The sequence below is a fragment of the Balaenoptera physalus genome (genome assembly GCF_965194825.1).
Source record: "Balaenoptera physalus genome assembly, chromosome: 21".
Taxonomy (NCBI): domain Eukaryota; kingdom Metazoa; phylum Chordata; class Mammalia; order Artiodactyla; family Balaenopteridae; genus Balaenoptera; species Balaenoptera physalus.
In genome coordinates this window covers 13,483,325-13,500,974 of record NC_138902.1, presented here as the reverse complement: position 1 = coordinate 13,500,974, position 17,650 = coordinate 13,483,325, and the positions used below count along the sequence as shown (strand labels likewise).

The 17,650-nt window shown below is 36.1% G+C and overlaps 1 protein-coding gene and 1 pseudogene across 2 annotated transcripts in view; one reads left to right on the top strand and one right to left on the bottom strand.

Moving 5' to 3' along the window:
* The window catches only part of ADAM32 (ADAM metallopeptidase domain 32), a 209,319-nt gene that overhangs the window by 93,365 nt on the left and 98,304 nt on the right, over nucleotides 1-17,650 (bottom strand). Inside the window, 2 exon segments of the mRNA XM_082444199.1 lie at nucleotides 3,717-3,894; nucleotides 16,262-16,398. Coding sequence (XP_082300325.1) covers nucleotides 3,717-3,894; nucleotides 16,262-16,398 — 315 coding nt within the window.
* On the top strand, nucleotides 5,967-7,243 carry LOC309651436 (L-lactate dehydrogenase B chain pseudogene; annotated as a pseudogene). The gene has a single exon. The product of its transcript is annotated as an L-lactate dehydrogenase B chain pseudogene (transcript).

Sequence of the window (17,650 nt, the reverse complement as noted above, 5' to 3'; positions counted from 1 at the left end):
TTTTGTCTGTTAATATTTGCTTTATGTATTTAGGTGTTCCTATGTTAAATGCATATATATTTATAAATGTTGCATCTTCTTGGATTGATCCCTTAATCATTATATAACGTCCTTTGTCTTACAGTCTTTGTTTTGAAGTCTCTTTTGTCTGACATAAGTATTGCTACCTCAGCTGTCTTTTGATTTCCATTTGCATGGAATACCTTTTCTGATTCCCTCACTTTCCGTCTGCATGTGTCTTTAGATCTGAAGTGAGTCTCTTGTAGGCAGTATATATATATGGGTCTTATTGTTTTATCCATTCAGCCATTCTGTTTCTTTTGATTGAAGCATTTAGTACAATTATATTTAAAGTAATTATTGGTAGGTATGTACTTACTGCCATTTTGTTAAGTGCAGGATACAAAATCAATATACAGAAATCTGTTGCATTTCTTTACACTAACAGTGAATTAACAAAAGAGAAATTAAGAAAACAATCCCATTTAGAATTGCATCAAAAAGAATAAAATATCTAGGAACAAATCTAACTAAGGAGGTAAAAGACCTGTATTTGGAATACCATAAAACACTGATGAAAGAAATTGAAGATGACACAGATGGAAAGATATACAGTGTTCACAGACTGGCAGAATTAATATTGCTAAAATGGCCATAGTACCCAAGGCAATCTATATATTCAATGCAATTCCTATCAAAATATTAATGGCATTTTTCACAGAGCTATAACAAATAATTCTGACATTTGTATGGAAACATAAGAGTCCAAATAGCCAAAGCAATCTGAAGAAAGAAGAACAGAGCCGGAGGTACCATACTCCTTGATTTCAAACTATAGTACAAAGAGACAGTCATCAAAACAGTATGATACAGGCACAAAAACAGCTACATAGATCAATGGAACAGAATAGAGAGTCCAGAAATAAACCCACACACTTATGGTCAATTAATCTTCAACAAAGGAGGCAAGGATATACAATGGGGAAAAGACAATCTCTTTAATAAGAAGTGCTGCAAATCTGGACAGCTACATTAAAAGAATAAAACTGAAACATTTTCTTAAACCATGTATTAAAATAAACTCAAAATGGATTAAAGACATAAATATAAGACCAGAAAACATAAAACTCCTAGAAGAAAACATAGGCAGAACACTCTGACATGAACAGCAACAATATTTTTTGGATCTGTCTCTTAAGGCAAAGGAAACAAAAATAAACAGATGGGACCTAATTAAACTTAAAAGCTTTTGTGCAGCACAGGAAACCACTGACCAAAGCAAAAAACAACTTATTGAATGTGAGAAAATGTCTGCAAATAATATGCCTGATAAGGAGTTAATATCCAAAATATATAAACAGCTCATACAACTCAATATCCAAAAAACAAATAACCTGATTTAAAAATGGGCAGGAGACCTGAATACACATTTTTCCAAAGAAAACATACAGATGGCCAATAGGCACATGAAAAGATGCTAACAACACTAATCATTAGGGAAATGCAAATCAAAACCACGATGAGATATCAACTCATATGTGTCAGAATCGCTATCATCAGAAAGATCACAAATAACAAATGTTGGTAAGTAAGTGGAGAAAAGAGAACCATTGTACACTGTTTCCCACTATGAAAAACAGTATGGAGGTTCCTCAAAAAAAAACCACTAAAAATCAAGCTACCATATGATCCAGCAATTCCACTCCTGTATATCCAAAGAAAACAAAAACATTAATTCAAAAATACACATGCACCCCAATGTTCATAGCAGCATTATTTACAATTGCCAAGATGTGGAAGCAACATAAGAGTCCATCGACAGATGAATGGATAAAGAAGATGTGGTATACATATACAATAGAATATTACTTGGTCATAAAAAAGAATAAAATTTTGCCACTTGCAACTACATAGATGGACCTAGAGGGTATTATGCTTAGTGAAATAAGTCAGACAGACAAAGACAAGTACTCTATGTTATCACTTATATGTGGAATATAAAAAATAAAACAAATGAATGAATATGACAAAGCAGAAACAGATTCCCAGATATAGAAGTCAAACTACTGGTTACCAGTGGGGAAAGGGAAGAGGGGGAAGACGGGGTAGGGAATTAAGAGGTACAAACTACTATGTATAAAATAAATAAGCTCCAAAAATACATTGTACAGCACAGGGAAATATAGCCCTTTTTTTAATAACAACTGTAAATGAAGTACAGTCTATAAAAATATTTAATCACTATGTTGTATGCCTAAAACTAATATAATATTTTAAATCATTGATACTCAATAAAAGAAAAAGATATATGCACCCATATGTTCATTGCAGCATTATTTACAATAACTAAGATATGGAAGCAAACTAAGTGACTATCAATAGATAAATGCATAAAGAAGATGTGGTACATATATACAATGGAATATTACTTAGCCATAAAAAAAGAATGAAATTTTACCATTTGTAAAAACACAGATGGACCTAGAGGGTATTATGTTAAGTGAAATAAGTCAGACAGAGAAAGACAAATACCTTATGATTTCACTTTTATGTGGAATCTAAAAATATAACAAATGAACAAACATAGCAAGACAGAAACAGAGTTATAGATACAAAGAACAAACAGGTGGTTGCCAGAGGGAAGGGGTTTGGGGGGAGGAAAGAAATAGGTGAGGGAGATTAAGAGGTACAAAATTCTAGTTACAAAATAAATGAGTCATGAGTATAATATGTACAGTATGGGGAACATAGTCAATAACTATGTAATACCGTTATATGGTGACATATCATAACTAGACTTATCAAGATGATCATTTTGAAATGTATAGAATATTGATTCACTATGTTGTGTAATAGGAATTAACACAGTGTTGTAGGTCAATTTAAAAAATGAAAAAAAATCTCTATCTGAATTGTACCAGTGCTTGTGTACATATACAAAAATTCATCCACCTGTATACTTATATTTGTTGTATTTTATTGTATGCAGATGATGCCTCCAAGAAAACTGATTTAAAAATAGATGAAGAGTAAAAAGGGAGGACTTGTTCTACCAAATGGTGAAACATAATATAAAGGCACAGTATTAAAACAATGTGATATGAGTACAAGTTTGTTCTGACCCATGCAATGTATCCAATCCTAATATCATTTCTATCTTATGATCATGAACATTTATGATATTTGCAGTACTGCTGCAAAAACTGAACTGTCTAGAAGCATTACACCCTGGACCTTTTACATTCATTATATTTTCTCTAGGGCTTCTCTATCAAGTGAGTAATCAAAATCACCCAATGTTCAGACTGTAACTTTAACAGTCTTCCCTCCCCATACTGCTGACTCCATTGTGAGGCAATACCCTAAAGGGTACTTGATGGTCTGCTCCCACATTAATCTTCAATAAGACACTTATCAAATGTCCAAAGGTTAAGCACAGGTTTGAAAGATTTTACGTATTTAGTCTGGAACCAAAAGCTCATTGTAGACTTCCCCTTTTTCCTGTCAGCAATAATTTTTTGGGAATATTCTTATATTTCTCAAAAAATCTTCAACCTATTAAATCTAGATGGTATATTCTTGTATGTATTTCAACCTTGATTTCATTACTGCCAATATTTTGCACGGTACTCAGTCATATTTGAGATATATAACATTTACGACAAAGAGTTGAACTAAAACAATAAATCTATCAATTTTCCAATTATCAGACTTACTTCCTCAGTACCACAGTCACAGATTTCATTTCCCTCCACTCTGCCGTTCCCACAGATTGCTGCCGGAGCCCTCTGCATTTGTGGCTTATTCTGAAGACATTGGGCACCCATATTTGAAATGAAATTTTCAAGGTCACTCAAACTGCAACTGCTAAAAGTCTTCACACCACTGGATTGCCTAAAGATGAATCCGTATAATGTCATGGCAGTATACTTCTGAAAACACAATTCTATATTATATAAGTTAATTTCAAAATGTTAAATTCAAGAGGTAATGATAAATGTTCATAACAAGTGCTCAGAGGCCAAAGTCATTCCGCAGGAGGTCATGTGATTTCATTCACTGGAATACATATCTTCTTAAAACAAAATTAAGTCCAATAGGCAAAACTAAACAACCCAACTAGAAAATGGGCAAAGGATTTGGACAGACATTTCCCCAAAGAAGACACATATAAATAACCAACAGGTACATTAAAAGGTTACCAATATAACTAATCATCAGGGAAATGCAAAAAAAAAAAAAAAAAAAAAGACCTCACACCTGTTAAGATGGTTATGATTCTTTAAAGAATAGATAAACAGTGCTGTCGAGGATGTGGAGAAATTGGAACCCTAGTACATTGTTTATGGAAATGTAAATTGGTCCAGGCTCTTTTGAAAACAGGTGTGAGGTTCCTCAAAAAATTAAAACTAGAACTACCATATGATCCAGCAATCCTACTTCTGGGTATATATCCAAAACTATTGAAATCAGGATATGTAAGTTATACCTGCACTCCCATGTTTATTGCAGCAATATTCACGATAGCAAAGATATGGAGTCAACCTAAATGTCCACTGAAAGATGAATGGATAAAGAAAATGTGGTACATATCTGCAATGGAATATTATTCAGCCTTAAAAAAAAAGAAGCAAGTCCTGTCATATGCAACAACACAGAAAAACCTCGAGGACATTATGCTAAGTGAAATAAGCTAGTCACAGAAAGTGAAATACTTCATGCTTTCACTTATCTGAGATACTTAAAACAGTCAAACCCATAGATGCAGAGTTGCCACGGGGCTAGGAGGAGGGGGAAATGGGGAGTTGTAAAATGGGTATAAAGTTTCAGTTATACAAGATGAATAAATTATAGAGATCTGCTGTTCAACATAGTGCCTGTAGTTAAGTAATAAATTTAAAATTGGTTAAGAGAATTCCTGTTGAGCATTTCAACTATAATAAAAAAAATTACGGACAGATTAGAGAATGACCAAGATGTTGGAGTAGGAAGACTCTAGGCTCACCTCCTCCCATGGGCACATCAAATTTACAACTATTTACAGAGCAATTATTGATAAGAAAGACTAGAAGAGTAGCAGAAAAGATCTTCTACAACTAAAGATATGAAGAAGGAACCACAAGTAGATGGGTGGGAAGGGTGGAGACGTGGTAAAGGCAAGACCCATACCCCTGGGTGGGTGACCCACCAGTGAGCCAGTTCTAGCCTCCCTGAGACCAGCTTCCCCCACCAGCCAGCTCAACACTCGTACAACCTCTCCCACCAGGGGATACCACCAGCCCTGGTATCCCCTGGACTCTGGCCCCACCAACCAGTGGGCAGACACCAGCCCCACCAGGGCCATCAGAGCCCTGCAGCCTGCCATATCAGGACCCAGCTGACCCGCCAGCAGGCCAGCACCAGCCGCAGGACCCTCTGAGCTACATGAGTAGATTAACACCAGCTCTGGGACACCTCAGACCCCTTCATCAGCCAACCTGGGATCCAGCCCTGCTTACTAGCAGGCTGTCAACAGCTTTGGACACATTGGACCATGCAGTAAGCCATGTCAGGAACTGGTCCCACCCACCAGCAGACTGATACTAGATCCAGGACCCCTGGCCCCACAGCCACCCACCCCAATCCCAGGTCCACCCACCACTGGGCCAGCACTAGCCCCAGGAGCCCAAGGGTTTCCACAGTCAGCCACCTTGTGACACAGCTCCACCCACCAGTGGCCAGCAGCCTCCGAACAAGGCAGGGACTGGCAATCAACTGGACAGGGGACCAGTCCAGCCAAGTCTACCAGACCACCCACAGTAGTCAGCCCGTCACAACAGAAGGACCCTCACAGTCCTCTTAGGGGGACCACTAGAGCATATAGCTCTGGGACCAGAGAGGAATGTGCTGCTGTGATGCATAGGACATCTACAAAAGGTCACTTCTCCAAGTTTGGGAAACAACAAAATACCAGATACATAGAAATAAAAACAGCAAATTAGGTGCGACCCTTACCGCCATCTCGAGAACTTTCTCTCCCCTGGGCACAATGGCAACTCTTAAGGAAAAACTGATTGCACCAGTTGCAGAAGAAGAGGCAACGGTCCCAAATAATAAGATCACTGTAGTAGGTGTTGGACAAGTTGGTATGGCATGTGCCATCAGCATTCTGGGAAAGTCTCTGACTGATGAGCTTGCTCTTGTGGATGTTTTGCAAGATAAACTCAAAGGAGAAATGATGGACCTGCAGCATGGGAGCTTATTCCTTCAGACACCAAAAATTGTGGCAGACAAAGACTACTCTGTGACCGCCAATTCCAAGATTGTGGTGGTAACTGCAGGAGTTTGCCAGCAAGAGGGAGAAAGCCGTCTGAATCTGGTGCAGAGGAATGTTAATGTCTTCAAGTTCATCATTCCTCAGATCGTCAAGTACAGTCCTGACTGCATCATAATTGTGGTTTCTAACCCAGTGGATATTCTCACATATGTTACCTGGAAACTAAGTGGACTACCCAAGCACCGTTTGATTGGAAGTGGATGTAATCTGGATTCTGCTAGATTTTGCTATCTTATGGCTGAAAAACTTGGCATCATCCCAGCAGCTGCCACGGATGGATTTTGGGTGAACATGGCGACTCAAGTGCGGCTGTGTGGAGTGGGGTGAATGTGGCAGGTGTTTCTCTCCAGGAACTGAATCCAGAAATGGGAACGGACAATGATAGTGAAAATTGGAAGAAAGTGCACAAGATGGTGGTTGAAAGTGCCTATGAAGTCATCAAGCTAAAAGGATACACCAACTGGGCTATTGGATTAAGTGTGGCTGGTCTTATTGAATCTATGTTGAAAAATCTATCCAGGATTCACCCAGTGTCAACAATGGTGAAGGGGATGTATGGCATTGAGAATGAAGTCTTCTTGAGCCTTCCATGTATCCTGAATGCTCGGGGGTTAACCAGTGTTATCAGCCAGAAGCTGAAGGATGATGAGGTTGCACAACTCAAGAAAAGTGCAGACACCCTCTGGGACATCCAGAAGGACCTAAAGGACCTGTGACTTCTGGCTGCTAGGCTGTAGAAACTTAAAACTACAGTGTGATTAACCATGAGCCTTTAGTTTTCATCCCTGTAGGTGGAGCACAGTCTACTCTTATCTTCCTAAGTATGTGAATCTGGGCTCCCAGAATCAAAGCCCAAGCTTGGTTTAATGCTTGCAAGATGAGTCCTTGAACAAATAAAATTAACTATCGTAGTGTGAAAAAAAAAAACAGCAAATTAGGCAACATGAGGCAACAGAGGAATACGTTCCAAATGAAGGAAAGAGATAAAACCTCAAAAGAAGAACTGAGTGAAGTGGAGACAAGCAATCTACTTGATATAGAGTTCAAGGTAACAATCATAAAGATGCTCAAAAAATTCGGGAGAAGAATGGATGAACAGAGTGAGACATGAACAAAGAGTTAGAAAATTCAAAGCAACAAAGAGAGATGAAGAATACAATACTTGAAATAAGAAATCTACCACAAGGAATCAACAATAGATTAGATGATACAGAGGAACAAATCAGTGAGCTAGAATAGAGTAGTGAAAAATCACTGAAGCTGAACAGGAAAAAGAAACATGTATAAAAAGAAATGAGGACAGCTTAAGAGACCTCTGGGACGATATCAAGCATACTAACAGTCACATTATAGTAGTCACAGAAAGAGAAGATAGAGAGAAAATGGGGCAGAGAACATATTGTATTTGAAGACATAATAGCTGAAGACTTCCCTAACTTGGGAAAGGAAACAGACATCCAGGTACAGGAGTTACAGAGAGTCCCAAAGAGGATCAACCCAAAGAGGAACACACCAAGAAACACTGTAGTGAAAGTGACAAAAATTAAAGATAAAGACAGAATATTAAAAGCGGCAAGGAAAAAGCAACAAGTTACATACAAGGGAACTCCCATAAGGCTATCATCTGACTTTATAGCAGAAACTCTGCAGGCCAGAAGAGAGTGGCACCGTATATTTAAAGTGATGAAAGGAAGAAAAACTACAACCAAGAATACTCTAGCTGGCAAGGCTTTCATTCAGATTTGATGGCAAGATCAAAAGTTTTACAGACAAGCAAATGCTAATAAGAGTACCACCAAACCAGCTTTACAAGAAATGTTAAAGGGACTTCTCTATGTGAAAAAGAAAAGGCCAAAACTAGAAACATGAAAATTACAAAAGAAAAAATCTTATAGGGAAATGCAAATATACAATAAAGGTAATAAATCAACAGCTTATAAATCTAGTAGGAAGGTTAAAAGACAAAAGTAGCAAAATCATCTACATCTACAATAAGTAGTTAAAGAATACACAAACAAAAAGGTGATGTCGAAAACAGTAAACATTGGGGGTGGGAAGTAAAAATGCAGGGTTGTTAAAACGTGTTTGAACTTAAGAGATCAGCATCTTAAAACAAGCATATATATATATATTGCTATACACAAACCTCATGGTAACGACAAATCAAAAATCTATAGTAGATATACACACAAAAAAGAGAAAGGCATCCAAACGTAACACCAAATGTAGGCATCAAATCATAAGAAAAGAGAAAAAAGGAAGAGGACCTCAACAAAAAAGAACTACAAAAACAACTCCGAAACAATTAACAAAATGGGAACAAGTACATACATATCAATAATTAATTTAAATGTAAATGGACTAAATGCTCCAATCAAAGGCACAGAGTGGCTGAATGGATACAAAAACAACACCCATACATACGCTTCCTACAAGAGACTCACTTCAGATCTAAACATATGACAAATCCACAGCTAATATCATACTCAAATGTGAAAAGCTGAAAGCATTTCCTCCAAGATCAGGAATAAGACAAGGATTTCCACTCTCACCAATTTTATTCAACATAGTATTGGAAGTCTTAGCCGCAGCAATCAGACTAGAAAAAGAAATAAAAGGAATCCAAATTGGAAACAAAGAAAGAAAACTGTCACTTTTTGCAGATGACATGATACTATATATAGAAAATCCTAAAGACGCCACCAAAAAACTACTAGAACTGATCAATGAATTCAGTAAATGTGCAGGATACAAAATTAACATACGGAAATGTGATGCATTTCTATACATTAACAACAAACTATCAGAAAGAGAAATTAAGAAAACAATCCCATTAACAAGTGCTGTTAAAATGATCATACTACCCAAGGAAATCTATAGATTCAATGCAATTTCTATCAAAATATTAATGCCATTTTTCACAGAGCTAGAACAAATAATTATAAAATTTGTATGGAAGCACAACAGACTCCAAATAGCCACAGAAATCTTGAAAAAGAACAGAGTTGGAGGTATCACACTCCCTGATTTCAAACTATGGTACAAAGTGCCAGTCATCAAACAAGTATGGTACTGGCACAAAAACAGACACATGGATAAGTGGTACAGAACAGAAAGCCCAGAAATAAACTCACACACTTATGGTCAATTAATCTATGACAAAGAAGGCAAGAATATAAAATGGAGAAAAGACGGCCTGTTCAATAAATTGTGCTGGGAAAACTGGACAGCTACATGCAAAAGAAACAAACTAGACTACTCTCTCACACTATGTAGAAAAATAAATTCAAAATGGATTAAAGACTTAAATATAAGACCTTAAACCATAAAACTTCTAGAAGTAAACAGGCAGTAAGCTCTTTAGACATTGATCTTAGTAATATTTTTTTGTACCTGTCTCTTCAGGCAAGGGAAACAAAAGCAAAAATAAATAAATGGGACTGCATCAAACTGAAAAGCTTTTGTACAGTGAAGGAAACTATCAACAAAATGAAATGGTGGCCTATTGAATGGGAGAAGATACTTGCAAATGACATAGCTAATAACAGGTTGATATTTAAAATATACAAGGAACTCATACAATTCAACGTCAATAAAACAACCCAAGTGAAAAAGTGTGTAGAGGACCTGCATAGACCTTTTCCAAAGAAGACATACAGATGGCCAACAGGCATATGAAAATATGCTCAACATCACTAGTCATTACGGAAACTGAATCACAAGAAGATATACTACCTCACACCTGTCAGAAGGGTTATTACCAAAAAAGACAACAAATAGCAAGTGTTGGTGAGGATGTGGAGAAAAGGAAACCCTCATGCACTGTTGGTGGGAACGTAAATTGGTACAGTCACTATGAAAAACAGAATGGAGATTCTTCAAAATTTCAAAACAGAACTACCATATGATTTGTCAATCCCACTCCTGTGTATTTATCTGAAGAAACAAAAATGCAAATTAGAAAAGATACATGCATCCCTATGTTCATTAGAGCATTATTTACAATAGTTAAGGTATGGAAGCAACCTAAGTGCCCATCAATAGTTTAATGGGAATAGAAGATGTGGTGTGTGTGTGTGTGTATATATATATATATATATATATATATATATATATATATATATATATATATATACACACACACACACGGTGGAAAATACTCAGCCATAAAAAAGAATGAAAGCTTGCCATTTGTGATAACACATGGATGGAACTAGGGGGCATTATGCTAAGTGAAATAAGTCAGGCAGAGAAAGATAAATACTGTATGATTTCACTTATATGTAGAATCTAAAAAACAAAACGAATGAACTAACAGAGCAAAACAGAAACAGTTATAGAATCAGAGAACAAAGAGGTGGTTTCCAGAGGGGGGGGTGGGGGAAAGAAATAGGTGAGGGAGATTAAAAGGTGCAAACTTACAGCTGCAAAATAAATGAATTGCAGGTATAAAATGTACTGTGGGGACTTCCCTGGCGGTCCAGTGGTTAAGACTCTGCACTTCCACTGCAGGGGGCGCCAGTTTGATCCCTGGTTGGGGAACTAAGATCCCACATGCACATGCCTCTCAGCGCGGCCAAAATAAATAAATAAAGTAAAATATTTAAAATAAAATAAATAAAAGTAAAATATTTAAAATAAAATGGGGAACACAGTAACTATGTACTATCTTTGTATGGTGACATATAACTAGACTTATCATGGTGATCATTTTGAAATGTATAGAAATATCAAATCACTACATTGTATAACAGGACTAACAAAACAAACAAAAAACTCATAGAAAAAGAAATCAGGGGCTTCCCTGGTGGCGTAGTGGTTGAGAATCTGCCTGCTAACGCAGGGGACACGGGTTCGAGCCCTGGTCTGGGAAGATCCCACATGCCGCGGAGCAACTAGGCCTGTGAGCCACAGCTACTGAGCCTGTGCGTCTGGAGCCTGTGCTCTGCAACAAGAGAGGCCGCGATAGTGAGAGGCCTGCGCACCACAATGAAGAGTGGCCCCCGCTTGCCACAACTAGAGAAAGCCCTCGTACAGAAACGAAGACCCAACACAGCCAAAAAATAAATAAATAAATAAATAATAAAAATAAGTAAATTAAAAAAAAAAAAAGAAATCAGATGTGTGGGGGGAAGGGGAACTGCATGAAGACAGTCAAAGTCACAAACTCCCAGTTATAAGTAAGTACTAGGGATGTAATGTACAATATTATAAATATAATTAACATTACTCTATGTTATGTATGAAATTTGTTGAGAGTAAATCCTAAGAGTTCTCATCACATGAAAAAAAATGTTTCTACTTCTTTAATTACTTATCTATATGAGATGATGGACGTTCACTAAACTTATTGTGATAATCATTTCATGATGGATGTAAATCAAATCATTATGCTGTACACCCTAAATTTATACAGTGCTATATGTCAGTTATATTTCAGTAAAACTGGAAGAAAAAACAGAATAGATAAATTTTATTTATTTATTTGTTTTTTTTTAAATTTTTTTTTAAAGTTTTTGTTTATTTATTTATTTATGGCTGTGTTGGGTCTTCGCCTCTGTGCGAGGGCTTCCTCTACTTGTGGCAAGCGGGGTCCACTCCTCATCGCGGTGCGCGGGCCTCTCACCATCGCGGCCTCTCTTGTTGCGGAGCACAGGCTCCAGACGCGCAGGCTCAGCAATTGTGGCTCACGGGCCTAGCCGCTCCGCGGCACACGGGATCCTCCCAGACCAGGGCTCGAACCCGCGTCCCCTGCATTGGCAGGCAGATTCTCAACCACTGCGCCACCAGGGAAGCCCAATTTTATTTTTTATATGCTTTACAAACTAAATCTACCTAAGAGAAAGTTTTGAGCTTCTGGGTGTGGTTGTATGTAAATTCTTGCATATACAGAAAAAATATGGTTATGTATGTGTATGATACCTCTGCCTAGGTGAAATACAACTGAAATAATGGCGTGGAGAAAACCAAATATCCATTTATGTAAATTCCCAGATGTGTATCAACAACTCTTCAAACTTCTATTTCCTCTATCTTTCCCTTGACCAAATTAAAATCAAACTCTTTGAAAGTTTGAATCTCTTCTATTTCAATGGTTTTTCAATGTTTATTCATAGGTTTGTACTACATATATAATATGATAGATAATCCATTGAATTGTAAGTTGTTTGAAGCAGGAATTTTGTCATCTTTATGGTTGGTATCACTTATTACCTGCACAGTTCTAAGCAAACATAGAACCAACTGTCTGTTGATTCTTCCTAATAACAACAAACTTTTGTTAAACAGACTGTACTGTGCTTAGTCCTGAGCTTTCTCAAAGATTTCACAGAAATTGTATATTAATCAATATTTAACATAATTATGTCCATATACCACTAATAAAAATAACTTCAGACAATATTTCCATAAAATGAGTCACTCTCCATATGCAGTACAACTTTGTAAGGTAAGGAGGTAACTGACATTTATTGAGCACCTATTATCAGCCAGATATTTTATTCACTTGATTATTTAATCCTCACAACAAACCAGAGAGGTTGGTATTGTCATCAACATTTTATAGAAACTGAATTAAGGTTTAGAGAAGCTAGAAACCTCCTCAAACTCAGATAGTTTGTACATTAGCAGGATCAGTATTCACACACAGTTATCTAAGACTTCAAATTCAGGTACTTTTTACTCAAAATTTCATCTTTGAACAGTAAATAATTCAATAAAATATTTACCATTAAATATTAATAGATATTTTACTATAAACCATAAATTTTGATGATCTTAGCACCAAAACTGAAAGGTGAAGAAAACTTTTAAATAAAAAAACTGTATAATATTTTTGATCTGGGAACTATTTATAGTTAACTGTATTTAATCCCTAATTATTCACCTTTTCGCTGCCCATATGGCAGTTCTTAACTAAGAATGTGTGTTCCCGAAGTTTACTTGAATCAATTATCTGAAGTTTTTATTAACATTCATTTGGTTGCAATTTTGCACTCTAAATTCTAATGCTATGTTATTTTGCTCCCAAATTATTTTATAAAGGCTTACTGAAACTATGATATAACTAGCCTAAGTTCTGTATTCAAAGAACAGAGAAATTATGTGACAGAAGGAAATTATGCAAAAAAATGTTGTACTCTCTACCATTTTTCTGAAGTTGGGGTTAGCACTTGACAGCATTTTATAGTATTTCATTTTTCTTTCAGGATCTGTCTCTTGTCTACACTTCTTTCCCAACGTTCCATATTCTCACTGTTCTTGTGTATCCCTACACCACCATTTTGATACCTCCTAGGTCTTTCTACTCCTCAAATAAGAAGAGATAACCAGCACACTGATAAGTAACTTACTTGGTTAATTGCATCCTCACAACAACTGTGAGATGTACCTATCATGATCTTCATTTTTCAGATGAGAAAAATAAGGGTTAGGAAAAATAGCAAACAAGTGAAAGATTCCAAAGCCCACATTCCCCTCAATGTATTCCTTACTCCAAGATGGTATCTCCTCTTCCCCAATCAAATTCCCATAGTTTAATAAAATTGGTCTTAGTAAGAAATTAAAAGAAAGCAGTAAGAATAAAATAATTCAATTTCTTTGGATGACTGATAACTCCATACTCCTTCTAAATGTTTTTGCCTTTTTGTAAAATGATGCAACTGGATAGGTAAGCAAACCTTCACCATGAGTTTTCCCTAAGTTCCTACATTCATAGCTTTTGCCATTTTCTATGCTCTTTCCTCCCTCCACTTCTGAACTCATTTGTTTGTGCAAACTATGTTAAAAGTTACCCACTTTTAAAAAGTAGATATAAATTGCATCATCAAAATAATATACTAGAAGTATTACTTAACTAAAGAATGAAGTTTGTACGAATACATTTTAATGTTCTTTTGCTACTTGGTTTAAATTAATTCCAGTATATTAACTGTCCTCTATATGAAGTCAATATGGAGTAGAGAAAATAACAAAAGCTTTGAGTTAGATAAACCTGTTGACTAGTACCAATCTTCTGACTTATGAGATTTTAAGCAAAGTGATCAAACTCTCTAAGTCTCAGTTTTCTCATCTACAAGATACGGATAGTACCCATCCACTTCTTAGGGTTGTTATGAGGATTAAATGTTAATAAACAAGTAAAGTGCCTAATTCAACTCTTTGGCTTATAGTGAGTACCCAATAAATCATTGGTGACATTACTGATACCAGCTGAAGTTGGCCACTTATTATCTGTATATCCAATGTAGAGTCATTTAGGCTCTCTGTACTCCAGGGCTTTTAAAAAAAAAATACACATGGACAAAGACAAATGGAAATAATAATATTTGCCTTATTTACTCCCATGCCTTCTTTGAAAATTACATAAAATAATGAATGAGATGTACTCTAGAAATGCAAAAGATATATCTATCTACATTTATAGATAGATCTTATATATTCATTTATATATCTTACATATATATGCATTTAGAATTGTTAGATTTTGTAAAAATTAAGATAATACTTGCTCTACACACATCACAAAAGTTTTTTAAGAAACTGGAGAATATGTATGAAAGCAGTTTAAATGTCATAAAGCACCATACAAATCCAAAGGTTTATAATAACACAGATTCTAAAGCCAGAATGCCTGGGTTCAAAACTCAGGACTGCCACAACCAGCTCTCTGACCACAGGTAGTTATCCTTTTATAATTCAGTTTCTTATCTGTAAAGATGAGAATAATAGGACCTGCCCTAAAGAGATGTGAGGATCAAATGACTTAACATATGTAAAGTGTTTGAAATAGTCTCTAGCACATAGCAAGCACAATGTAAATGTTTGTTATTTTTATTATCATTAATACCAGACTCTGGGTGACCTACACAAAACATCTTGTCATAGCATACTTGAGAATAGTTGGCCAAATGGACAATAGGCCCAGAATGGTAATTTTCATATTGCTTATATAGCTATATAAATTTTATATTTGATTTAATAAATTTTATTATAATATATTTCATTTATTATACATTTAATTTAATAAAATTATACAATATTTTATACATATAAAATATTGTTTTTATATATAATCCATGGAGAACTAAACTGTAATAAAATGTGTGTATATAAAAATATATATGTTTGTGTTTGAGCTATTTTTAGAATGTAAGAGTTAACCTTAGGTGGTGCTTAGAAGTAACTATAAAAAGAGCATGTTTTCAGAAATTAATGGCTTGTTTTCACTTTTGACTGTTGATTGTTCTTCAGTTATGAATAGGTCATACTTAACATAGGCCCTTTTTACAAATAAAAACTGGAGAATACTAATGACATCTGCTGTAGCCCTTGTACGATATACTATGTGGGGAACACTGGCAAATTTAGAAATCACTGTAACTAATCCATCACATACTTGTAGGATTTTACAATTTAAAAAACACTTTCCCATTTTATTTTCTCATTTTATTCTTATATCACTCTGTGAAATAAGAGAACAGGCATAATCATTCCCATTTTAAAGATGACAAAAATAAATCTAAGCAAGGCCTAGTAATTTATCCAAAGTCACACAAATATTATATTCTTTAGATCGTAGTTTTCCCACAACATTAATATACTCTAAAAGCAAAGCAGAAAATTTTGTCTAAAAACAAACGCCACTTGTTTTGGCCTACAACATATTTTTAAAGATCCTTATTAAGTGATTTCTTAAAATACACAGCCTATGGAGAATTCCTTTGCTAATGTATCTTGCAGACTGGATTTGCTATCTTTGACTGTTCTTAATGCTAACCTCCCACCATACTACTCTTAGGCTTAAAATCTCATATTTATCTTTTGTGGTCCTTGGTCCATTTATAGTTAATTCGTGCTATAAGCAAATACTAAAATTTTTCACTTCAGTTATTTAAAACAAAATAAATACAACAAATAAATAAATCTTATTTTTTAAAAACTTACATGGCTTTTGGACTCATTATGCAGATGGGTCCTGAACATCGACATTTCCTTGGGTCATCATATGATATGCCCAGACTGAGTCCCAGCATCTGGGTGACAATAATCGAAAATGCCTCCAAAGTTATCCCCTTGGGATACTACATTAACAACAAAGAAAATTCAAATAAAAGACAATTCACTGAAGGGTGGTAAAAGTAATATTTTTCTAATTATGAACATTTTATTGTTTTATCGAATACTTAAGAATATGGAAATACAGTTCATTGGACAAGTAAGAAGCTGAAGAGCTTCTTATGAAATTTTACTGAGATATAAGCATATTGAGCCTATGTCTAGCTTTGCCATGATTTAACAATTGAATGCTTTTAAGATAATTCTTAAATAACTGCCATAACTACATAAAAGGGCTATTTTTACATTAGATTTTTGGCTATATGGACCATGATGTTCCATCTACCTAATTTCTTAGAACAGCTCTCATGTTCATTCAGGAGAGTCCACATGATACTCCACCTCCCAGCTCACAAAGTGGCCACATAACCAAATTCCTCAGTTGTAAGTACGCTATCTGCTTCCTGCCAAGATTCTCAATGACACAGTAACTAGTATCAGGAGAAACCACAGAAAACAGACCCTCAGGAAAGCATTCTTGTGATTAGGCTGTCACATATTTAACGAGTGCATAAATATCTTCCTTGCCAAGGAGAAATGGGACACTGGTAATTCATGATACGCAATGACATCATCATTTCTCAAATTGTGCCAAATGTGGCATAAGTTAAGGTGCAGGTAGAGGCCAAGTTGTGAGGAACATCAAGGCACTTCACTGTTATAAAGACAAGCTATAATAAATATTTTGGGGTCAACTGGCTTCTTATGGCAGTGCTAGAGGAAGCACATTATGAAAAACAGAACGGAAAAACTGTAAATGAACAACTGACAATGCAAATAGGCAATCAGAAAGCCTCTGCAGGAGCACTGTAGTGACTATCACCTCCTGCAGTTGTCGGTTTGATACAGCTGAAGACCAAGCTCAGGGCCTAGCTATAAGTACTGTAGGGTTCCAGCTCCAATTTAACTATCAAACCTACCATGTTTGGTGTGAAAGGAGTCAGAATCTGAAACTTGGGGTGGGAACAACTGGAGTGACATGAACAAATATCCCTGGACGTCCCTTGCCTGTAGAGTAAGCCTCCCTCTAAACAATGAAAGAGGGCTTCCCCGGTGGAGCAGTGGTTAAGAATCCACCTACCAATGCAGGGGACATGGGTTCGAGCCCTGGTCCGGGAAGATCCCACATGCCGCGGAGCAACTAAGCCCGTGAGCCACAACTACTGAGCCTGCGCTCTAGAGCCCGCGAGCCACAACTACTGAAGCCCACGTGCCACA